We start from the raw sequence: 25,617 nt of genomic DNA, 5'->3' as shown, positions 1-25,617 counted from the left end.
ATGTAAACTAGGGGTAGGCACTACAAAACGTTGCTAAGGTAACACCTACAACAAGGAGGTATAACAAGGTATATTATAATTTTAGCTCATAGCACTGATTTTGAATGAATGCATCAATTTGTTGGTGGAGGTGGTGGTGGTGGGGATTTGTAATAATATGGTGAGGGAGGAGATGGAGATGGTGGAGGTGGAGACTTGTAATAATATGGGGGTGGAGGAGATGGAGATGGAGGTGGTGGGGATTTATAATAGTATGGTGGTGGAGGTGAAGGAGATGGCGGAGGTGGGGACTTGTAGTGGTAAGTAGGAGGAGGAGATGGAGATGGTGGTGGGGAAGATTTATAATAGTATGGTGGAGGAGGTGAAGGAAATGGTGGAGGTGGGGACTCGTAATGGTACTGAGGAGGAGGAGATGAAGATGGTGGCGGTGTGGACTTATAGTAGTATGGTGGTGGGGGTGAAGGAGATGGTGGAGGTGGGGACTTGTAGTAGTATGGTGGTGGGGGTGAAGGAGATGGTGGAGGCGGGGACTTGTAGTGGTAGAGAGGTGGAGGAGACGGAGATGGTGGTGGTGGTGACTTATAGTAATATGGTGGTGGAGGTGAGGGAGATGGGGGAGGTGGGGACTTGTAGTCATAGAGAGGAGGAGAGGGGGACGGTGGTGGGCGAGATTTATAATAATATGGCGGAGTGGGTGAAGGAGATGGCTGGGGAGGAGATTTGTCATAATAAGGAAGAGGAGGAGAAGGAGATGAGGGTGGAGGGGGTGATGTAGATGGTGGAGGTGGAGACTTGTAGTGATATGGAGGTGGAGGCAAGGGAGATGGAAGTGGAAGTGGAGGAGACTTATAATAATAAGGAGGCGGAGATAAATAATTATCTTCAGCTGCAGCTAAAGCCAACATTGAGAACACCAAAGCAATTACAAACACCATTGTTTCCCAATATCGTGGTCTGGTAACAGCCATTTCTGTTGTTGCAGTCCACTGCAGTCCAGATATTTAATGAGGTTGTCATACAGTGTATTTATAGGTGATATCTGTAAATACAATGACATAGTTTTCCGCGTGAGCTGCCCGGTCAAGTTGTAGGTATCCAAAGACGAGTTGTAAGTCTTGCATCAGATATACTTTTTAATTGATCAGCGTTCAAATATTTGAACATTTCATTGACAATAAGGGGCACAGCTGTTTCTTGGTGATCAAAATGTATTTATTTCCAGTTGAATTAGTCAAGAAGGTAATAGTTGGCCTTATTCCTACATCTGTACTTGAAATTGGCCTTATTCAGAGAAGCCGAGTCAGAGTATAAGCTACATGCACTGACTTTAATTGATATTAAATTGTGCATACTACATAAATTTTTTGTTTATAGGTTTATCAATTTCACATTTCAATCAACACTAAAAGCAGAGCTAAATAACAATTTTGAGATGATACTTTTCTTGTTAATTAGGTCCAAGGAACATTCTAGGTAGGTGCCGGTCACTATATATTGACAATTTTTTAAAAATATTTCTTATGGATTTGATTAATTATACATATTTTTACCTTTATTTTGCTATCTAATGTTCCGAAATCATATCTTCAAAATGGACATCCAAATAATTTTATTTATGGTACACCCTTATATTAATAACTACGTTTTATAAAAATGGATATCCAAATATTTTTATTTATGAGATACTTATATAATAATCATTAAATATAGAAAATGTTAAAAGCTAATTGATATTTAAATAATTCATTATAGAAAAAATTGTAAAAAAAATATTGATTTTACATTTTGAATGTGTTATACATGAAAAAATAATAGTGTAAGTACATATATGAAAAATCAATGTTTAATAGATAGTTAAAAAATAATAATTTATAATTTAAATTATTATAAATTTTAATAAATCATCAATTCTTTGAAAAAGTTAAATTCTTTTTCTAATTTTTGTTAAATTTTTTTTTTGTCTCTTTTCCTAAACAATAAAATAGTATGAGTATGCTGAAATTATTAATGTACTATTGCATTCACCTCTATTCAATTAGTGCACTCAGGAGCCAATTAGTTTTTAATACTATAGTTTTCATAAATATTTATTAATTTGAAATGTTATATAATTGATTTATTTCAATTATGATTGGCTGAATCAATTTACTCTTATAAGACCCCTTTTTTGGGATGAGTACTCCATATACATTATTTTCGGGAAGATTTTAGGATTGGTTAAATATTTTAATTTAGTTTTGTATGCCAAATCTTTACACTAATATTAAAAAATTAATCAAGAGTAGTGTAATTTCATAGTTTACATATCTTATTTATCTCATTTGGTGTCATAAAAATTGTGATATCAAATTAGTTAAAATAATAATTAGTCATTAAGAGTTAATATTTTTTGATCATATTAAATTAAGCTTAAATAGTTATATAATTATAATATTTATTCTTTATTACGGGTAAGTGCACCAAGTTGTGGTGCCATAAGGGGGGCATAAGTGGACACCTTTTTCTTGAAATTTGTAAATTTTGAACTTCAACAAGAACTAGTCCTTTGAATATAGTTTCTAAACTACTAATTTTTTTCCAAAATGGTTTAGTTTTAGGTCCTCAAAAAAGGGGGCCACAAAAAGTGGTACTATTTATTCCAAAAAGACATAACACAGTACAAAGTGTGGCCCCCTAAAATTTTAACTTTTTTTTTGAAATTCTTTAATCGCTTTGGTCAAAAGTTACTTAACACTATGTAGTTTATTCTCAATTTTTCAGGTAATTTTATAATGTGTATTTTTTTTAATGAATTTTTTAACTAGACACATCCCAAAAACGTGAAATATTTGTGTGCTCCCCCTAGAAATAATTGAAAACTAATCTAAAATCAATTTTGTTTTTCAAAGTGTGTAGAATGGAGTCTAGTTTCTAAAAAACTAAGTTGTTGCAAAATTCGATGAACAAGCTAAAATCTATAGCCCAATTAGTACATGGTGGTTTTTGACCAAAAAAAAAACACACACTCAAAAGAAGTTATAGATGAAAGGCTTGAAATAGTTCAAATTAAAAATAAATTATATGGTTAGATAGCTAACATAGAGACCTATAATGCTATGTAACTCGATCTTATCAATACCCAACCATGAGGAATCTTGAAGGGGAGTAAACAAGAAAAATCAATCATTTTTGGTATGTTTGCTGAAAAACATGTCTCAAACCTGTTTATAATCTCCAAACCTTTGGGTTAGATCTCTAAGAAAAAACCAAGCCTTAGCCTTGGTTTTAATACAAAGCTTTCAATAGAGTGTGTGTCCTATTGCATGCACACGCTATTAGAAGCATTTAAATTCTCAATAGCACGTGCGTACTATAGTGCACATGCACTATTGAGACCTAAATTGCAACCCAATAGCAAGAGAGAGATAGGTGGGGGGTGGGGTGAGGGGGTGAGGGAATGGCTATGTGTGTGTGTGAGAGAGAGAGAGAGAAAGAGATAGAGAGAAAGTAGGGGATGGGAGAGGGGAGAGAGTATAGGATGGGAGAGAGGAAGTGAGAAAGTAGGGGATGGCAGAGAGGAGAGAGTAAAGGATGGGAGAGTAGGGGTGGCAAAGAGAGTACAAGAAGTGAGAGAGAGGAAGCATGAGAGAGAGTATGGGTGGCAAAGAGAGAGTACAGGATGGGGGAGAAAGGTTAAAAGTAGTGGATGGGAGAGAGAGGAAGTGTGAGAGAGAGTACAAGTTGGGAGAGAGAGATTGAGAGTAGGGGATGGGGGAGAGAGAGAGAGAGTAGGCAGTGGGAGACAAACTGGGAGAGGAAGAGTGAGAGAGAGGAGGATGGGAGTGCATGTGTGTGAAAGAGAGAGAGTAGAGAATGGGCAAGGGGGAAGAGAGAGTAGCTCAAGAGAGAGTAGGAGATGGAAGAGAGAGTAGGTGATGGGAGAGGGAGAGAGAGGGGGGATGGAAATGTGTGTAAGAGAGAGAGAGAGAGAGAGAGAGAGAGAGAGAGAGTAGGGGATAGGAGAGAGTGTGAAAATGTGAGAGAGAGTAGGGGGTAGTAGAGAGAGAGTAGAGAGGGAGAGAGTGAGAGTGAGAGAGAGTGTGAGAGTGAGAGTGAGAGAGAGTGTGAGAGTGAGAGTGAGAGTGAGAGAGAGTGAGAATGTGTGTGTGTGTGTGTGTGTGTGTGTGTGTGTGTGTGTTTGAGAGAGAGAGATAGAGAGAGAGAGAGAGAGAGAGAGAGAGTAGGCAGTGGGAGAGGGAGAGAGAGTAAGAGACAAAGTAGGGGATGGGAGAGGAGAGGGGGGGATGTGTGTGTGTGTCTGTTTGAAAGAGAGAGAGTAGGGAATGAGAGATGGGAGAGAGAGAGATAGAGAGAGTAGGGGATGGGAGAGAAAGAAAGTAGGCAATGGCAGAGGGAGTGGGAGAGGAAGAGAGAGTGGGGATGGGAGTGTGTGTAAGAGAGAAAGTAGGGGATGGGAGGGAGTGTGAGAGTGAGAGAGAGAGAGAGAGAGAGAGAGAGAGTAGGCAGTGGGAGAGGGAGTGGGAGGGAGAGAGAGGGGGAATGGAAGTGTGTAAGAGAGATAGAGTAGGGGATGGGAGAGAGTAGGTAGTGGGAGAGGGAGTGCAAGAGAGAGAGGGGGGAATGGGAATGTGTATAAGAGAGATAAAATAGGGGATAGGAGAGAGTGTGAGATTTTGAGACAGAGTAGGGGGTGGCAGAGAGAGCTTGTACAGGATGGGGGTGAGAGAGAGAGAGGGGGGGGGATGGGAGAGAGTGAGAGAGAGAGAGTAGGGGATGGAAGAGAGAGAGGGGTGAGAGAGAGAGAGAGAGAGAGAGAGAGCGAGAGAGAAGGGGATGGGAGAGAGTGAGAGAGAGAGAGAGTAGGGGATGGAAGAGAGAGAGTGAGAGTAGGGGATGGGAGAGAGAAAATAGAGAGGGAGAGAGAGTACTTGAGAGAGAGAGAGAGAGATAGTAGGTGGTGCAAGAGGGAGTGAGGGAGGGAGAGAGGGGGGGATGGGAGAGGAGAGAGAGAGGGGAGGATGGGAGTGTGTTTTTTCTATGAAAGAGAGAGAGAGAGTAGGCGATGGGGGAGAGGGAGTAGGCCATGGGAGAGGGAGTGGGAGAGGGAGAGAGAGAGGGGGAAATGGGAATGTCTGTAAGAGAGATAGAGTAGGGGATGGGAGAGAGTTTTAGAGTGTGAGAGAGAGTATGTGGTGGCAGAGAGAGCTTGTACGGGATGGGAGAGAGAGAGAGTGAGATTAGGGGATGGGAAACTGTGAGAGAGAGTAGGGGATGGGAGAGTGAGAGTGAGAGTAAGGGATGGGAGAGAGAGAGAAAGAGTAGAGAGGGAGAGAGAGAACTTGAGAGATTGAGATAGTAGGCGGTAGGAGAGGAAGTGGGAGAGGAGAGGGAGAGAGATATGAGGGATGGGAGTGTGTGTGACAGATCTAGAGAATAGGGGATGGGAGAGTAGAGAGTGGGGGGATAAGAGTGTGTGTGTCTATGAAAGAGAGAGATTAGGGGATGGGAGAGGAAAGAGAGAGAGTAGGGGATGGAGGATAGAGAGTAGGCAGTGGGAGAGGGAGAGAGTGAGAGTAAAGGATGGGAGAGTGTGTGAGAGAGAGTAGGGGATGGGAGAGAGTGTGAGAGAGAGTAGGGAGAGGGAGATAGAGAGAGGGGGATGGGAGTGTGTGTGACAAATCTAGAGAGTAGGGGATGGGAGAGAAGAGAGAGGGGGGATGGGAGAGTGTTTGTGTGTCTATGAAAGAGAGAGAGTAGGGGATGGGAGAGAGTGTGAGTGTGAGAGAGAGTAGGGGGTGGTAGAGAGAGAGAGTATGGGATGGGATAGATAGAGTAAACAGATGGGAAAGAGTGTGAGAGAGAGTAGGAGGTGGAAAAGAGAGAGAGTATGGGATGAGAGAGACAGAGTGAAAGGATGAGAGAGAGTGTGAGAGAGAGTAGGGAAAGGGAGAGAGTGTGAGAGAGAGTTGGGGATTGGAGAGAGAGAGAGAGTAAGAGTAGGGGATGGGGGACAGAGAGAGAGAGTAGAGAGGGAGAGAGAACTTGAGAGGGAGATAGTAGGTGGTGGGAGAGGGAGTGGGAGATGGGGAGAGAGAGGGGGGATTGGAGTGTGTATCTATAAAAGCGAGAGTTTAGGGGATGGGAGAGGGGGGAGAGAGAGAGTAGTAGATGTGAGAGAATGTGAGAGAGAGAGTAGGGGATGGGAGAGAGTAGGCGGATGGGGGAGAGAGAGAGATAGTAGGAAGTGGGAGAGGGAGGATGGGAGTGTGTGTGAGATATCTAAAGAGTAGGAGATGGGAGAGGAGAGAGGATGAGAGAGGTAGAGAGAGTAGGTGGTGGGAGAGGAAGAGTGAGAGAGAGAGAGTAGGGGATGGGAGAGGGGAGAGAGAGAGTGTAGGGGATGGGGGAGAGAGAGAGAGAGAGAGAGTAGGGAGGATGGGGAGTGATGTGTTTTCACATAGTGCATATGCACTATAGTGCATATGTACTTTATAGTGCGTATGTGCTATAGTGCGTACACACTATATGAAATCACCTAAAAATGGTCAAAAGGCAACTTTGGGGCCCATTTCATCCATTCTCTGCTTTTGATCTATTGTGCACTTTGTTATTTCAATATAAATCATGGGTTTCAACATAGAAAACACTATGTTAACACATTCTCAAGCTAGCAAACACCAAATTCAGTTATTGGATATGCAATTTGAAGACTTTTTGAATATTCCTTGTATAGAAAAGGTTAGTTCAATCCATTATAAATATTGTTTATCGATATATAGATACAAATTTGATTATAATTTGACATGTTTAATATATAGTGAATTCATTGAAAATTGTATGTTTGGATGAAATGTTGTTTCAAAATGGTTAGAAATTTGACAAGTCATTTGATATATATTGTGTATTCATTCAAATAATTATATTTTTTATATGTATTTGAATAATTTGTAATTTACACATTTTAAGTAATTTAGATGTTTGAATAATTTGACATGTAGAAATCATCATCATGCCAAGGAAGAAACCAAAAACTCAAACAAATGAAGATAGGTAGAGAGATTTGACAAGTAAAAGAGATAAAATGAAATTACTACATGAACAAAGAAAATTGCAAAGCAATAATGAAGAATTGACTTTCAAAGAGGATCAAGAACCACCAGTACAAAGAAATAAAGAGGAAAAATTAGAAAGACAAAGAGAGTGAATGTGACTGTTACGCTCAAGAAGACAATTGAATTATGAAGCTACACCATCTTTCAATGTTGGAGTCATATTGTCTACTACACCATCTTCCAATGTTGAAGTCATATCGTCCTCTCATGTTGAAGAGACACTGATTTTTAGATCCAACGATATACACACTTCATCATGTCATGTTGAAAGCACAACATCAACACATCAAGTAGGTGATATTACATCTTTGACATCTTATTGCCAAGGCACATCATCTTTGGTTCATGGTACACAATACACTCAACCTTATATTGATGTTGAAAATGTTGAGAGAATTGAAGAGATTAGAACACCTTCTAGAATTCATTTTAGAAGATCAAAATATTTGATTGATATTGATACTAACATTTTGAAATCAATGCCTGACAAGATTAGCAAGCATACTTGTCAAAGAAAAGTTAATCATATGTGGAGATTATTTTTTGAAGAATTAAATATTACAGGTCAATGCCAATTATTTTTTGAAATGATGAGAAATTTAAAATTTAGGCCTATCATGAAGATTATTGGGTTAAGAACAATGGACGATTCAAATGAAAAAAGCATTGTAAAGAATCTAATGAGTGCTTATGACAAAGTGGGTTCTAAATCACACACCAAAGATAGTAATATCACAAGACAAGTACTTACATCGACAATAGTAAGTAGCCAAATAAAGAAAGCTTGACTCATGAGAAAGACAAGCAAAACATTAAAAAATGGTAGAGGTACTTTAAGGAGAGCCATGCTAAGGTGTGAGATTGGAAGATCCAACAAAAAAAGAGTTATGGACATTTAGTGGTAGACTACCACGAAAGGATAAATAAATTAGTGAAGCCTTGAAATCATTGATTAAATATTTTTGGAAAAATAATGCACATTTTTTCCCTAATCAAAGAGATGTTGTAAGAAGGAGGATTGGTAGCCAAAATTGTGACCCACATGCGAAACAATTTTTGGACTCAACTCAGACACAATTTTTTGCAAAATTTATTAGTATGTATCCTCAAATTCGAATAAGTCAAAGATTTTTTGAGATGGGTAAACCTTTTTATGTGAAGATAAATCACACACGCACAACTTGTTGTTGTAGGATACATATTGAATTTTCTAACCATTTTGATGTTTTTAGGCATATATGAGTAGTTTTGCATTCTCAGTTTGTTTTACAGGATTGTGACATGAATGAGAAATCAATATCTTCAAGGGAATTCATATCCAACATTTTATGTGAAATAGGGGATGACCAACAATTTTACAAGACATCATGCTTGGATGGTACGTTCTTATTTTGTGATTCTTTGCAACTTTTATCAACTTGTCAACATATGGATAGTACACATGCAATTGGAAATGAAATAGTAGATTAAGAAAATTTTAAAATAGTGACATATGCTCTAAAAGATGGGAAACATGGTAAAAGATGTGATTTAGTCATTAAAAATATTTTAGTGTATGAGTTAATGAAGATTTTTTGTGAAAAGATTATTTATGAGTATGCAAGGCATACCCATAGAGTTTGATGGCTGGATTAGCAATTCAAGTTGTACAAGGATATGTTTCCATTGGATACCATTTTTTTGGTTGCAGATTTTATAGAGAATTACACACTACAACCACAAAATGAGGTGCAAAAAAAGTATTATACTTCTCAATAGGTTTCCATATTTGTTCACATAACATTCATGCATTCACCTATAAGTATAGAGGATGACACAAAGATTTTGAGGGAGTACCATTTTACATCAGCGATGATCGATCACATTCTACAGAGTTTGTACATGGTTGTTTTCAATTATTTTATGGAGATTTGGCTAACAAGGGCATAACATATCGTTAGCACATTATTTGGTCAGACAATTGCACATCTCAATTCAAGAATGCACACATGTTCTATTGGTTCAGTAGGATGCACAGATTGTGTAGAATTCAATATATGTGGAATTTCATAGAGGCTGGTCATGGTAAGAGAGAGCATGATGGTGCAGGTGCATGCATTAAAAGAGCCATAGCTCGTGAAGAACTAAAGTACAAAGATGGAGCAATATTGATAGATGCAAAATCCATCATCAAATGGTGTAATGCTACAATGGCTCTAGGTAAGGAAGGTGAGTCTATGTTTTGTAGATTTTTTTTGTTGATATATAATACTAACATTGCACCATATCAGGATTGTTGCACACTAACAGGATCTAGTGAGTTACACTCTTTTAGAAGCTCTAATGTAGGTTTATGGAGCATCCACACATGAAAAATGGTAGCCTATTATCCATCATGTGTACAGGAAAATTGGGATGACTGTGAGTCAACTGAATGGGTTGACAAATGGGATATATGGGTTTTGGACCCAATTGGCACCTATCATCCCCCACAAGCACTGGAAATGGTAGAGATGAATTCATCTATTGACTTTGACCACTTTTTAGATCTAGTGCAACTTGGTAATATATATTTATATATCCTTGTAATTTCAATATGTAACTTTATAACTTTTACCCAAGTATTTTTTGAATTAATGACCACATTTTGTCATTGCAGGCCATGTTTTTGATGTTATTGCACCTAAAGAGAATGAAGAAGGGACACATTATTATTTTTTTCATTGTGTTGAAGCCAAACAAAAATTGGATCACTCGGTTATAGATGGTGAAGGTTTAGAGTACCATGTCGGTGTAGTGGTTGTAATCGACACATGGCTTAGACGATATTCTATGAAGAATCCTAACTTGTGGTTATTCGAGGATTGGCAAATAGAGAGGAAGATTATTCATTATTCAAACTTTGTTGTTGTATCAAATGTCCACTTGATAAAATATGGTGGAAAACCGCATAATAAGATTCTTTGGAAAGTTCACGAGTTAGACCATGAGGCAATACTTGAGACTTTAAAATGTCGAGCAGATCTAGTGGGCTCATTAGATTGAATGGGTAGAGAGAGAGAGAGAGAGAGAGAGAGAGAGAGAGAGAGAGAGAGAGAGAGAGAGAGAGAGAGAGAGAGAGAGAGATCAATTGGATCCAAATACAATGTTGCAACCTCTTCCCCAAGACTATCCACATGACTAAGGTGGACCATATTGTTATGATGTGTAAGTCTTGAGATTTAATTTAAATCATAGATTTTATGCTTTGATTTGTTTAGAATCTAGATACATTATTTGAATTTATATTAGATTCTTTAATAGGACCCATTTTTAGATTAGTCGTTTGAATAAGTGAAAGTTTAGAATTTGTTGTTTAGATCAAAATGTAATGAAAGAACATGAAATTTTTTAGAATGTGAATGCTTTGTGATGTAAAGTCATGATTGTGTGCATGTAACTAGAAACTTCAAACTAGCGAAAGGAAGGATACAATGGGAGAAGTTTTCAATACTCATCAAGTAAGGGTTACCATATAACTCAGAAAGAAAGGATTTCTACAAATGGATAATTCTTAATGACAAGCCAAATTCAATTTTTTTCATTCTCTAATTTTAGTGGATTAATCTTATCTTAGATTTTTAATTGTGCTAATTCTTCATTTGTAGGTCACCAAAGAAGAGGGCTAATAAAGTTGAAGCACCAGTGATAAAGGGTGAGATGCCAAAATCATCTATGAAATGGTATTATCGATTCACATCCTTAATATTTATTAGTGTTCTTTGTTCAAGTACCATTGTGTGTTAATCATCTTATGCCTGGAATTGCAAAGGATCACAATCATCAAAAAGTAAGAAGGAAAATAGGTCTTGAAGGAAAATAGGTCTCGATTTGATGATAATGGGGCAGTTACAGATATAGTTCTCTCTAAGGATAATGTTGATCAGCTGATGTATAGGTTGAGAGAATCAAAAGACTATTTAGGTCTACTAAAAATAAATTAAACTTTTGATATTTTAGGATACAAAATGTATATTGATGGATTTGACAAGAATTAAAAGCATACAGACAATCAATTTAGTCTTCCATAAAATGGTTCTTATATTAACAACTTTTATTGTATTTATTGATTTTGTTTTAGCATTTAATGTGATTTAAGTGATGCAGGTATATATTGGGTAGTCTTAGCATATGTTTTGAATGATTTATCCATGATCATCATGAGATGACCATCTCAAAAGTGTTTATTGAGCTCATTTTCCTAGCTACAAGACTAATACTCTTAATTTTATTCCAAACCATGGTTTCTTGTAATAGATACCCAAGAATACTTGCAATCATTGCATTCCAATCTATTGGACTTTGACTCATTATTATCATAAAGTTGGAATGTTGGAAAGGGTTAATACTTGATTATGTATATTCATCCCATGTGTGTTCCATGAGGTTTTTACTATTGTAAAATTTTAAGATTTAATTTTGTGGATTTTTCCCTCATTTTTTACATCATAGGTTTGTTCAAGTGACATATGATGAGTTTGTTTGCACAACATAATGATTGAGTTGAAGTGATTTATGAAGTAAAGGGCTAGTTAATGTAGCTATTTCAATCATGCATATTTGATGGCCATTTCCCTCTATTTTGTAGTCCCTTTTCACAAAATTATTTCTAATATGGTGTTAGTTGTTCAAGTTCATGATTGATCACAATATTCGTGACTATACAACAAGTGTGTGTGCTTGATGCAAAGCCCTCCTATATTCCCCTAGGAACCACAACTCAACTCTAGGATTCTCTTGTATTCTTGGAATCTACCCAAGGAATTAGAATCTAATAGGGTTCAAGAGGAGGTCTGTGACTTGGTAACATCTTCCTACAACCATTTCTAAGAGTTTGTAACCTAAATCTTCAGTTTGTCTTCTAAACACTGACATTGTTCACCATGCACCTAGTGTACCCTGGTGCCTCCAACATACCAAAACTCATCCTTGGCTTGATACCATGATCCCAACAACTTGGATCATCTCAAAACATCCCATCTAACATGTTCCAACTCCTTGCACACTCTTAGCAACTCATCTCTTACACTTTCTCAATTTTGCCTCTTTTAGGCTTGTTCCAACTAGCCCTTGCCAGTCACTAATTTGTTGTTTTCTCCAAACTTTCCCATAGAACTTCTTAAAATATTGGGTGATTAAAATAACCTTTTCCTCACTCTTAAATATACTTCAAAACCAACTACACTTGTTTTGTAAAATATCACTCAAAACTGGCTATTTTAGTTTTCCAACTAGGCTTAGTTTGAGGCCATTTACAAAGAAACTCACAATTCCTTGACTCTTGTAACTCCCATGACCCAAAAAAGTCTTAATAAATGACTCAAATGCAAGGATTCTTCTATTTTTTTGGTCTCATGATCAACTTTACAATGGTTTTTACCAAACCCTCCTTTCTAGCCCCTTTACCCTAGGGCTTTCTAGAAATCTTACTTTGCAATGTCTCTAGAACCCAAAAATGGTTCAAACACCTTCACTTTGGTTATATTAGATGAATTCCAACATAAAATGCAACTCTTTTTTGGAGAAAACACTAAATTCACCTTTGGAGCGGTCACATACCCCTTTTTATGCACTCTTTCTCACTCAACCCCATACCCTTGGGCATCAAAAAATCAACTCTAGGTTCTTCCCTACACATGAATGATAAAAGAACATATTTTAAAATATTCTTGACCCATTCCACAAGCCCCAATAACCACATAAAGTAGAATGGGTCAAATTCACAAAATGACTCTCAAACCCCTCTTAAATTGTTACCTATGGTAGATTTTAGGACAATCAATATGAAAAATACAAAATGATTGACTAAAACTTCATACCAATGCTAAATGAAAGTTAAAACATTTACCTATCACCTCCAAAAAGAATCAGATCAAAAGGTATTGTGAAAATGAAATTACAACAGTTACAAGTTTAGATTTTTAATCAAAATTTTAGGGAAAACTATGCATTCATTGCTCAAACTTCAAAACTCTTACATTACCAATCAATTTCAACCATCAAAACTTGTCTCCAACACATGGGAATGAGGTTTTAAACTAATTTGGTAGCTTATTAGTCATCCCATAGAAAAATATTCTTCTAGCCTAAGCTTCTCTTGAAACTTATTTTATAGTTCTTAATTTCAAAATATATATGACTTTTTCATTGTAACATGTAGGCACAGATCTCATAATTTTACTCATGTTCATCATCATTGCTTAATGGTGTAGGGGCACCAAGGTCATTCTATGAAGATGCATTCATTGAAGACACCAAGGACAAAGGATCCAATGGACTTCTAATATAGGGAGACTCTACCCTGCAAGTGGACTCCACTTCACAAGCCCAACCCTCAAACTTAGGGTACTCAAACAACTTGGATCAACACCTAGGAACTGTTTGCCACCAATAGGCCTACAAAGGAAAATAATTCTTAAATGGTTTCAACACTCAAATTTTCAGATGGAAATGGTTATTATAGACTCAAACCAACAAGAAAAATCCCAAACTTGAGGTTTCTCAACACTCAACAATCAAATTTCAAAACTATTACTAGCACTTCCTACTAGGACAATTTCTAGTTTTAATGGTCAAAATACCAAACCATACAAAGGAACCCCCACTAATTTTTCATTTTTAAACACTCTTCAACATCCCTTAAGAGATTCCAAAAGATTAACCACCAACTCGACTCCAGCATCAAGTTATGCCCACTTTGTGTCACAGTCCTAAATGGCCAATTTAGGCTAGGTTACAAGGAAAAAATAAACAAATGGGTTCATAGACTTGGCTCAACCCCTTGGATATCTGCTATACATTGAAATTTTTCTTATACACCCTTCACTTGGGTTAGATTAATCAGTTTGGGAGCCTGATCCTTCTTTTTCCTTCAAATCTAGACTAGACATAAGATTATGTTCAGTCTAGGGCTTGCTGGTAAAAATAGATACCATGCTCCTACAGCCCTAAATCTCTACCATCTCAAAGAAATCTCTCCTAAATTTTATTCCACAAAGCGGCATTGAAATCCCATGGTGGGTTTGCAAGTTAGGATTCCATCTTCCTAAAACTCTCAAATTTGGAGTAAATCTGACCTATCTGCACTAAAACTGATATAAATTTTGTTGTATACAAGATAAAGACCTCAAACTAATTGAAATGGAATCCTGACTCAACCCTCTATCCAACCATATAATATTTGTACCACCACCAATACGTTAAGGCCGTACAAAATTGAAAAAAAGTAAAAAAAGGCATAAAATCTGAGTTTTTTATTCACCAATGATGTCCAACGTCCATACAATGACCTTTCCCATGTGTGGGGATCTTTAGTAAATGCCTTGAAATAGTTATAACTTCCATTTGGCTAGTTGGAACACGATACAACCTCATTTTCAATTTGACAACTATTATTTGCAAAAATTGCTCTTTAGCAACTTTTTGCATTTTGTAAATTTTTGCACTTTTTTGCACTTTTTAAGGTTGGTTTAGTGGTTTTGAGTCCTATAATAATCATTTAGAATGATTAGGATTCATTTCAGTTGGTGGTTAGTTGAAATTCCAAAAAGTGCAAAAATTGCAAAGTTGCATTAGCAACTTTTGCAATCATTTAGCAACTTTTAGGAAATAACCATAAAACTATCTTTGGATGGTTGAAACTATTTGTAAATGCCTTTATAGGACCTTTTCACTTGAATAAAAGGCATAGAAGGAGTTTGATATGTTTTGCTTCCAAGAATCTAATAAAAAACCCATTGTTCCAGCATTTTATAACTATTTTTGGCCATATCGTATGGATTTTTTCAAATTGAAAGGTTGATGTTTTGCATTGATTAGTTAGTGTTTCTAATTTGAAGAATTTTGGAGGTGGTTTGAAGGAGAGATCCATTTTTACTTGCAAGCTATACATTTTTTCTTCCTCACTGCTTGTGAAACCCTTGAACCTAGGGTTTGGCCAAAGAAATGGCCCTAGTTTGAGTTTCCACTATTGGAATTTCTTTGAAACTCACATGGGGTAGGCTAGGGCTATGTATTTTCATATTTTGATGGTTTTGGAATAGGAGGTTTAATTGGGAATAAATGGGAGCAAGCCCTAGGTCTAATAAGGCCCATGTATTAGACCTAGATTTGATGTTTTGGTTAAGTAATGAAAAGAATATGAGTTGAGGACTTGTCAAATCAGGAAAACACCCTCATCTAACCTATAAGAATGTTCTAGAGTTGAAGAATGAAGTCCATGAAACCATTTCTTGGTCTTTTCTTTGTAAGCCATGTCTAAACTTGCTAATTAGGCTTGTGTGAAAGGTAGGGTTAGTGTATGCTGGAGTGGAGTGGAGTTTTGAAACTGTGGTGTCTGTGGTGTTAGTTTTCATTAGATGTTGCATATTGAGGTTCCAACCATTGATACACCTTGTTTTGGTCATTTTAAAGTTTCTTTAAACCATCTTTAATTGTGTGGGGAATCTTGAAGTTCCAAAGTCTCATTCTTGTCACTTTGTGTGAAGAACAATGCCAATTGCTGCATTACTAGTCTGTGAATAATAATAATAAATTTGACCACTATTTTATAGTTTGGATTGTGTTGAATGGTTTTAGGTCTCTATTGATGTAGGGGAGGTTGCAGTTGCTGATGTCACATTGTGTTAAGGTTGAGTGAATGAGATTTTGGTTGGTACAAGGGGGAAGTAGTTGGTATTTAGTCTTGAATGAAAATATCTATACCAAACAAAGTACCCCATATCTATAGTCAGATCTTACTTAGTACATGTGTATCGCTTGGAATATGAAAATATATCAAACTTCCAAATATATTGAAGTGACTAACATCTAGCTTCTTCCCTATGAAAGCTTCCTCTAGTGTCATATTCCCTAGCATCTTGTGTGGAGATTTGTTGTATGTGTATACTATTGTACTACGTGTCTCTTCCCATAGGTAACAAGGCATGTCCTGGTCATGTAGCATATAACACTTTCTACCTTATATATATATATATATATTATAAGAAATATTTCAAACTCAACAACTCCATTCTACTATATATTATAAGGAATATTTCAATCTCTTTTGATTCCTTCCCTGGTATTCCCTTTGTACTAGATCAAGAACAACCTCAAATCTAGTGTCACTCATTAGAAAAGATGCTTTTTCACTTCTTAGAGATTCCAAAATATCAAACTCCAACTCTGTTCCTACACAAAGTTGCCAATTGTTGAATCTCTCTCACCTTTCATCACGGGATCAAACTGTCTACTCCATTAGCTCCGGGTGGCTGGGTAAACCCTATGGCCAACCTCATCCTATCCCCTTTAGTGCTTGAACATTCTCAAGCATGCTGAACCGGAATGTCCCTAAGGGTCACTAAATGCCATAGGGCTGCGATCTTTGATTGGGCATATCTTAGAGTTTGTGCAAGGTATGGATACGATTCCAATTCCTACAAGACCATGTTACAGAGACCTACAATAACCTCTCTCACTTTTTGGAGATCACACTCCATTTTTATTTTATGGTGCCATCTCGGGTGATGCAAAAACTTGTAGTGTTGGCTAGTACAAAGTTGCCAACTACCAAATCTCTCTCACCTTTCATTGTGGGATCAAACTATCTACTCCATTAGCTCCAGGTGTCTAGGTAAACCATAACCCCAACCTCATCCTATCCCCTTCAGTGCTTGAACATTCTTAGGCACGCCGAATCGAAATGTCCCTAAGGGTCACTAAATGCCATAGGGCTGCAATCTTTGATGGGGCATACCTTGGAGCTCATGTGAGGTATGGATGAGATTCTAGTTCCTATAGGACCATGTTGTAGAGGCCTACAATAACCTCTCTCAATTTTTGGAGATCACACTCTATTTCCATTTTACGATGCCATCTCAGGTGATGTTGAAACTTGCAGTGTTGGCTAGTACAAAGTTGCCAACTGCCAAATCCCTCTCACCTTTCGTTGTGGGATCAAACTGTCTACTCTGTTAGCTCTAAGTGGTTAGGCAAACCCTATCCCCAACTTTTTCCTATCCCCTTCAATGCTCAAACATTCTCGAGCATGCCAAATTGGAACATCCCAAAGGGTCACTAAATGCCATAGGGCTACAACATTTGATGAGGCATATCTCAGAGCTCGTGTGAGATATGGATGCAATTCTAGTTCTTATAGGACTGTGTTGTAGAGGCCTACAATAAACTCTCTCTCTTTTTGGAGATCACACTCCATTTTCATTTTATGATGCCATCTTAGGTGATGCTAAAACTTGCAGTGTTGGCCAGTACAAAGTTGCCAACTGCCAAATCTCTCTCACCTTTCGTCGTGGGATCAAAATTTCTACTCTGTTAGCTCTAAGTTGCTGGGTAAACCCTATCCCAAACCTTTTCCTATCCCTTTCAGTGCTTGAACATTCTCGGGCACACCAAACTAGAACATCCCCAAGGGTCGCTAAATGCTATAGGGCTACGATATTTGACAGGGCATATCTTAGAGCTTGTGTGAGGTATGGATGTGATTCTAGTTCCTATAGGACTATGTTGCAAAGGCCTACAATAACCTCTCTCACTTTTTGGAGATCACACTCTATTTTCATTTTACGATGCCATCTCAGGTGATGCTAAAACTTGCAGTGTTGGCCAGTACAAAGTTGCCAACTGCCAAATCTCTCTCACCTTTCATCATAGGATCAAACTTTCTACTCCATTAGCTCTAGGTGGCTGGGTAAACTCTATCCCCAACCTCATCTTATCTCCTACAATGCTCAAATGTTCTCGGGCATGCTGAAATGGAACGTCCCTAAGGGTCACTAAATGCCATAGGGCTACGATCTTTGACGAGGCATATCTCAGAACTTGTGTGAGGTATGGATGCAATTCTAGTTCCTACAGGACCATGTTGTGGAGGCCTACCATAACCTCTCTTTCTTTTTGGATATCACACTCCATTTTCATTTTACAATACCATCTCAGGTGATGCTAAAACTTGCAGTGTTGGCCAGTACAAAGTTTCCAACTTCCAAATCTCTCTCACCTTTTGTCATGGGATCAAACTGTCTACTTTGTTAGCTCTAGGTGGCCAGGTAAATTCCAAAAGGGTGTTTGATCTACCTATAGAATAGTTAGATTTCAACCTAAGAGGAATTTAAGTCGAGAAAATCAAAGTAGGAGACCTATAAGGAATTCTATGATAGTCAACATTTTGTACTATATGACAATTAGAGGGTTAAACCAAGAGTTGATTCTCAATTAGTTCAACATAAGGAAGGTTTCCCAATAGAAACTTGGGGTTGGTGAAGCCATTGGTGAAGAGTTATAGTTATTGGCTTGGAATAGGGCTAGTGTCCCTAAAACAAAAAGGTGCAAGATCTTGATTGGAGAAGTACTCACCTTGGAGGAGTTCACAAATGACCCTATCACGTTGGATAGGCCATAAAAATGATATCCTAAAGGAGTAAGATATTAGGAAGGCCACAAGTTTGGTTTGGTAGATTAGAAAGAAGAAAGTGCTTAAAGCTCACTTCTTGCTCAACATCTCTGCATTAGTGAGGGGGAGATAAAGATGATAGATGGCTATATAGATATGGAAAAAATAGAAATATAAAGAGGGGGTGACTAAGAAAGAGTGAGATACAAGGATAGAGTGAGATACAAGGATAACATGAGCCAAAACTACTAAATTGTAGTGCTTGAATCTTTCATTAGAAAATTGACACACAAATTTGAATACAAGTCTACAAAACAACATGTTCCTTCCACTTGTCATACTCTTTTATTTCCTTTTAAAGATGCTCTATGATTTTCCATAACATGCATTGTAAATTCGTTAACAAGTACAACTCCCTCTTACAAGTATCTTATGTGTCATCTTAGATTCATCCCCCTCTCATGTGAGATATCTCTCTTTCCTATACATCACAACTATTTATTAAACTTTTATTTTTACCTTAATCTAGTTACTATAGAATAATAACAACACATTCCAATCAACTGGTGATTATGTTAGAATCATTAATGTATGAAAACACATAAAACTATCAGTGATTATGTTACATTTATGATTTTTAAAATGACTTTTTTTGCAAATAATCCATCTTTTCTCTACTATCTCTGACATTTTTTATTTGATGATAAAGAATGGTGGTTATGTATTGAAGCTCAAAAAGCTAATTGTGTTTTTTCTTCTTGTCTATATTCTTTTTGTAACAATGATTTTTTCTTCTACACAAACTTTGTGACCACTTGTGATCAAATTTTTATCTTATTTTTAACATAAATGTTTAGAGAACTTTTGATCTAATTTTGTTGGATAGAGTAATTTCAAACTAAGATAATTGTTAATAGGCCATTTATCTATTGATAAAGTTGAAATCTCTTTAAGCATCCAACAAATATCAATTTTACTGAATGTAAGACAAAATTTTAAATGAAAAATATTCCATCAAAAAATTATTTTCATAAAAGACTAAAACTCTATTATAACTAAATTATTTATTATTTATAAAGATTATAAAAATAAGTACTAGAGAAGAGCCACAAGTGACCATGAAGATTCATATTGTAAAAATGGTATAACTAAGCCTATAATGAAGAAATATTTAGAGCAAATTTTTATCCATTAAAATCTTTAATAATAAATTAAGCCAAAATCAATACAATTTATTACTTAAAGATATTCATAGTTCCATCTAACCACCTCCCAAATAAAAACATCATGGAGCCAAGATTGCAATCAAGGGAAAAAAATAGACTTATTCAAAATAACATCTGCATATGGATTGTCATATAGCATAAGACTACAGTGAGCTCTACGTTGGACAACCTCCATGGAAATGTGTTGATCATTAGGATCATCATAATAAAATGCCCACTTATCAACCATTAAATCATCCTCAGCTTCCAACTTATAGTACACCCTTATTTTCACCTTCTCACCTCTCTTTGTAACATAAGCATGTTTTTAAACACTATCCCTATAACTCCAATGCTTGCTGAACATGGAGAAGATGCATAGAGATAGAGGGAAACAAAAGAAGGTGTAGGTAGAAATGAAGATTAAAGGAAATAAAAGCATAGTGATAAATGAATAGAGATATAAGAAGAGGATGAATGTGAGATAAAATAGAGAGAGTTAGGGAGACACAGAGAGACATCTAGATGGTGATATAGATTCATAGAGATCATCATATTAATACTTATTTTTCTCTAATTCAAAAAATATTGAAGATATCATGCTAGAACTCTCTTATTGATTTTGTATCAACTTCATACTTAATTTTTCTTCTTTAGGTCATCCTTTTTAGGTTTAAGTGTATTTGCATACATTAATGATTATTATCAATTGTAAAACTTGATCTTCTTCTTATGTAACAATATTTCTATGCTTAGATGAATACACTATTTATTTGATTATATATCTATAAAATTGGTCTGTATAATGAAGGCCAGTAGTCTACAATCCAAGGTTTTAATTTAGCTAACAAATGGAGAGCTTCTCAAGCTACTGATTTCTTTCATGGAGTTCCTAATAAATCTCAAGGTTCTCATTTAGGTGACCAATTACTAGGAGGTCCACGAATATTTCCTGATAAAGTTTATTGCTAGGAGGTCCTAATCGATCTTGACTGATAAAGTTTATTGCCAATCAATATTGTATCAAAAATTCAAACTAATTAGGTATTGAATTTAACTTGATAAACAAATGATAGAGAAGGAAAACTTTAAACATGAACAAGATCATAAATCATATGATGATGACATATTGCAAATGATTAACTTATGCTTAAACAATGATAAAGTTTATTGTTAATCAATATTCTATCAAAGTTTCGAATAGATTAGGTATTGAATTTAATGTCATACATAAACATATTTAATGTCATACATGAACAAACATATAATATAAAATGATAACCAATAATGTCATGTACATTAACAAACACATAATATATTATGATAACCAATAATGTCATATATGAACAAACATATCATATATTAACCAATAATGTCATAAATTAAATAATGTCATACATCAAATAAATGTCATACATCAAATGTAAAATGTCATATACATCAAATGTGTATCAAATATGTCCATTGATGCCTATATATATACATGTCTAGATCACTCTCGACATTTTCTGTCATCATGTGGAGGGAGACGATGGAGATGACGGGGTCCTCCTGACACACTCACTCATCCTCTTGTTGAGGCTCTTCTCTAACTCTAGCTGATACAAACAAAGTAGATATGAATCAATATTTATTATACATTGAAATCAAATATATGTACACACAAAATCAATGATTTTTTTACCACCATCAAATAGTCACTCTGTAAGTCCACTTCAAAGGCTCATGGATGATTAGATGCGATGAGACCCTACAACAATTCAATAAATATAATCACTTATAAATAATTTGTTGGAAAATTTGAGAGTAACTATTATAAACAACTAAAATGAAGAAAATTCTTTCATACCTCAGTTAATGGCTGTGAGCTAGCCATAGCTACGACCACTCCATGATCAACAGATTGTCGGAGATGAGGAGGGGTGTCTGACATCATGAGCTACATGTCATAAAATACATGTTATATGTAATATGAAACATGAAACAAATGAAATCAAATGAATTAAATTAACATGAAACAATTGTACCTATACAAAGCTCATATGATGTCTATGCTCCGAGTCCTTAGTAAAGGTTGAGCATCTTGTAGAGAACTGATGCACATGCATAATTTTTTTTGTCAATCCTTAATATGATTACTTAATAAATATATGTATTAATCAAAATGATTAAATCAATACATACCTCTAAACTGATGGAGGGGACAAAAAATGGGCTTGGAGGATCGTTGCTAGGCTCGACAACACTCTAACCCTGAATTTTGAACAATGTCAATAGATGCTAATTAATTAATCATTCACTACACATATGAAATGTGATCAAATTAGTAAATTTTAATTTTATTTTACCTGTGTGTCAATGCTATTATTCGCCCATCATCTGCACCATCATCCGCACCATCCGCCCATCATGGGCCCATCATCTGCACCATCTCTAGCATGAGTGCCAAATTGCATAGGGACTTGCATGAAGTGCACATGTGACCATGACACACAGAAGGCTCCCCCTCAACTAATGAGCTCATGGAATGTATGAGGGCTTGCGTCAAAGCATTAATGGTCCCTAGAGTGCTGGCCTCTACATGTTCCTTCACAAGTGAAGGAATAGTCACATGCTCACGCTGTGGCTTGACCACAGGTGCCCTAACTACATTAGGGTCATGACATGCTCTTGACCTCTCAAATGATGACCCCCCCACCTCTACCCTGGAAGTCTAATATATCAAAATAGTTGGGGATCTTGACAAGGACAAACTCACAATATAATTTCTTCAAAAAATACATGGGGACCTTGTGATTGTTGCAAGGAGGGGCATCAAAAACCATCCACCATCTATCCCAAAAATTATTTCTAATAGCATTGTGTATGCACCAATGGATGGGGAACTATTTAGTACCCTCTCTAATAGTATTTTGCTCACTGGGTTTTCTAAATAATGCACATATTCTATCTTTTGGTATTTCTTTTTTTTAACATCTTCATATGATAATTTATTTGCATAAAATCTTTTTTGTTCATCCCTCTTAACCTGCCAAATATCTAACTGACCACTAACTGAGGCTATCTGGGTCTTAATGGATTCAAGGGATGAAGCCAATTAAGCCCTCATTGGATTGGTTTGTCTAGATTTTTTCAACTGAGCAATGAGTCCTTCTAATTCAGTTTTTCCTCTCTCTATTTCATTTATTATATTTTCTTGTGTGCCTGGCAGAGGTCTTGAAATTGGTTTAGATTGTGGAATTTGTTGTTCTTCTTGGGGAGGGTTTTGGTTTTGAGGGTTTTGAGGTTCTTGTGGATTTTTCGATTGATTATGAACATTTCGTGATAAAAAATGAATTGAAATCCAAATAAATAAACAAATTTAAATAAACATTGTAAAAACCCTACAAAAAAATATAAAAAAACCTACAAAACAATATGAAAAACATATCAAACAATGCAAAATGAAGTTAAGATCACATATGGCATTGGCATGGGTGTGCTTTTGATCTTGGATTTTGCTGGTGAGGAGGCATATTGGCAACTAGGATGGCAAAAACCTTTGTTTCTTGAACTTGCATACATGCTGTTGGTGTAGGAATGCGAAAAAATAGAGATAAAAATGATGGGCTGCAAGTATGCAGCCCATCTATAAAAATTCACTTTTTAAAAAAGTGTGTATGCACTATTGAAAATAGAAAAAAAAAAGAAAAAAAAAAGAAGAGTTGTCACCTTTTTGGCACCATAACTCGATGCATATACCCTTATGTATATTGTATATATTTTAGGAGAGTATTTTATTATTTTACATTACAATTAACCATTCTAATATTTATTAAATTTTACTAATTATCAACAATTAACATTGTTTTTGAAATTAAAAGCAACCAAACCAAGGGGGTTAGCCCATACAAGCAAAAATCTGGTAACTAGCGCATTACTAGCAGAACCACCACCAGATAAAAGACTAACTAAACATCAAGAACCAATAGTCTACAAGAAAAAACAAGGAAAATGAACAACTAAGCTAACACCAACCAGAGAAAACTAGAAAACTACGAAAGTTTATATCATAACCAAAATTGGCAACATCGGCCAACCCGAGTCCTAATAATAGTTGTAAACCAACAAAGCCTTAGCCAACAGTAAATATTAAAAGTCTTGGATCCAAGGATCCCAATAAACTTAAACAACTTAATTTTATTTTTTCCTCTTCCCCTTTGCATCTAGTAGGATCTATGCCCAGTCATCCACAAGGAACTTGAAGAGCAACTTGTGGTTTTCCATGTCCATACCCATGTCCTCCTTTTCCTATGCCAACAACTAGAGGGTGGTGGTAGCAGCATGTGTAACTTTGAGGCCAAATTTGGAGAAGGTAAAAAACCCTTCCTCCAAATTTTTAACCCTCCTTTTCAGTTTGGTATATCATTCCTACAGCCTCTCAGTCTCTTCTTAGGTCTTTGCTTCCACCTTTATAGCTTCCTGCCTAGCATTCTGCTCCTAGAAATCCTCCTGCAAAACCCTTGGGTTAGAGGAAACATTATAATTATCTTTAATAGGGGAGGAAATAGTTATGGGGGAGGTTTCCATTCTTCTTCTCTCTTCACAAAAGGTAATGGGTTTAAGGGAGAGGCTAGCAGTCGGATGGGTGATCTTCGTATTCACAACATTACTAGTAGATGCCTAGGTCTGGGCATTATCCACTGAGTTGTCACCCAAATTAAAAATTTTCTCCCCCTCATCCATGTCATCCTCCTTGGAGTTGGAAATATCTTCCTCCTCCCTCCCTTCATTATTATTTTTTGAACTATCTTCCTCAACCTCCTCAATCGGGACTCTGATGGATTTTTGTTTGCACCTAGCCTAAGATTGTGCAAGCCTACCAAATCTCCTCCTAGCCTTACCCCCTGTCTCCTCCTCCAAAAACTCTCCATCAACCTCAACCAATTTTTCAATTTTTAACTTCTTGTTTCCTTTTTGTTCCACTGTTACATCAAGTTTTTTCTTTTTCTTGATTTCCCTACTAGGGGAGGGTTAGGGGGTGTGGATTTTAGTGCCCATACTAGAGCTTGGGGGTGAATATTGGTGACGGCACTGGTTATCAACCACCATCACCCTCAAGGGACATAGGGTAAGGTGAAACTAATAGAGGTAGAAAATTAAACCTTGATGAATCATGGTAAAATTTAAACCTTTACTCCTTTTTTCCCTAACATTAGCTACCATATCCTCAAGAAAATGCAGGAGGTAAAAAGGGATAGAAATGAAATCCCTATTCCTAAAATGATTTAACAAAGGGAAATTATAGTAATAGAAAACACCAAACCTACCCTCTTGTGTCAGATACCTCATAAGGACTAGATACACATCATCCCATGGGGTGGGTAGCTTGTCTCTTTTAAACAATCCCCTATAACGAATCGGCTCCTCAACATCTGCAAAGAAGCTATTCATACTGGGCTCATCAGTGACTTTGGTTACCTTTCTCCATTTTTTCCCCTTCATTGAGAGACTAGTCACCATGGCAATCACTTCTTCAATGACTTGGAAAGTGATTCCATTAATGGTGACCTTTCTATCATTCCAACCATTAACAAACTGGAGCGCATAGTTCTTGTCATACCCCGCCATCGACTGCATGTAGGGAAAAAAACCCCCTTCCTTCAGAAGAAACTAGGTGGCCATCCTATCTTTAAAATTCTCATTTTTTGTGGGTTCCAGCCTATTCAAGTCCACCCCATCTTAATTTCACCAGTTTTCGGTTCCCCTTCTTCAGTAATACGCATTTGAACTTTTTCAATTGTAATTTTTCTACAACTACTCTCTGCCTTAAACCCTTTAACAAAAAAATATAATTTTTAGACCTATGCTTGATGTGCTCCCAAATCCCATGTGAGATTATGATGGGATTTTT

The 25,617-nt window shown here is 36.5% G+C and overlaps 1 protein-coding gene across 1 annotated transcript; it reads right to left on the bottom strand.

Moving 5' to 3' along the window:
- Nucleotides 1-113: 113 nt before the first annotated feature.
- LOC149579948 (uncharacterized) lies at nucleotides 114-25,334 on the bottom strand. Its single transcript, XM_089802789.1, has 2 exons — nucleotides 25,185-25,334; nucleotides 114-986 (listed from the first exon to the last, which is right to left on the bottom strand). The coding sequence occupies exons 1-2, from the start codon at nucleotides 25,332-25,334 to the stop codon at nucleotides 114-116; spliced, it is 1,023 nt and encodes a 340-aa protein (XP_089658915.1).
- Between the last annotated feature and the right edge of the window lie 283 nt (nucleotides 25,335-25,617).

Source organism: Cupressus sempervirens, chromosome 1 (assembly GCF_028749045.1).
Source record: "Cupressus sempervirens isolate cs-2001-9-10 chromosome 1, ASM2874904v1, whole genome shotgun sequence".
Classification (NCBI taxonomy): domain Eukaryota; kingdom Viridiplantae; phylum Streptophyta; class Pinopsida; order Cupressales; family Cupressaceae; genus Cupressus; species Cupressus sempervirens.
Note: the sequence above shows the minus strand (reverse complement) of the source record. Positions and strands in the feature narration are given on the sequence as shown.

Excerpts from the sequence above, each read along its gene's own strand:
- LOC149579948 (XM_089802789.1), bottom strand. The coding sequence starts at position 25,334 with ATGGCGGGGTATGACAAGAACTATGCGCTCCAGTTTGTTAATGGTTGG. Across the intron at positions 987-25,184 it reads AGGGGAAAAAATGGAGAAAG|TGGACTGCAACAACAGAAAT; the intron begins GTAACCAAAGTC and ends TCTGGACTGCAG.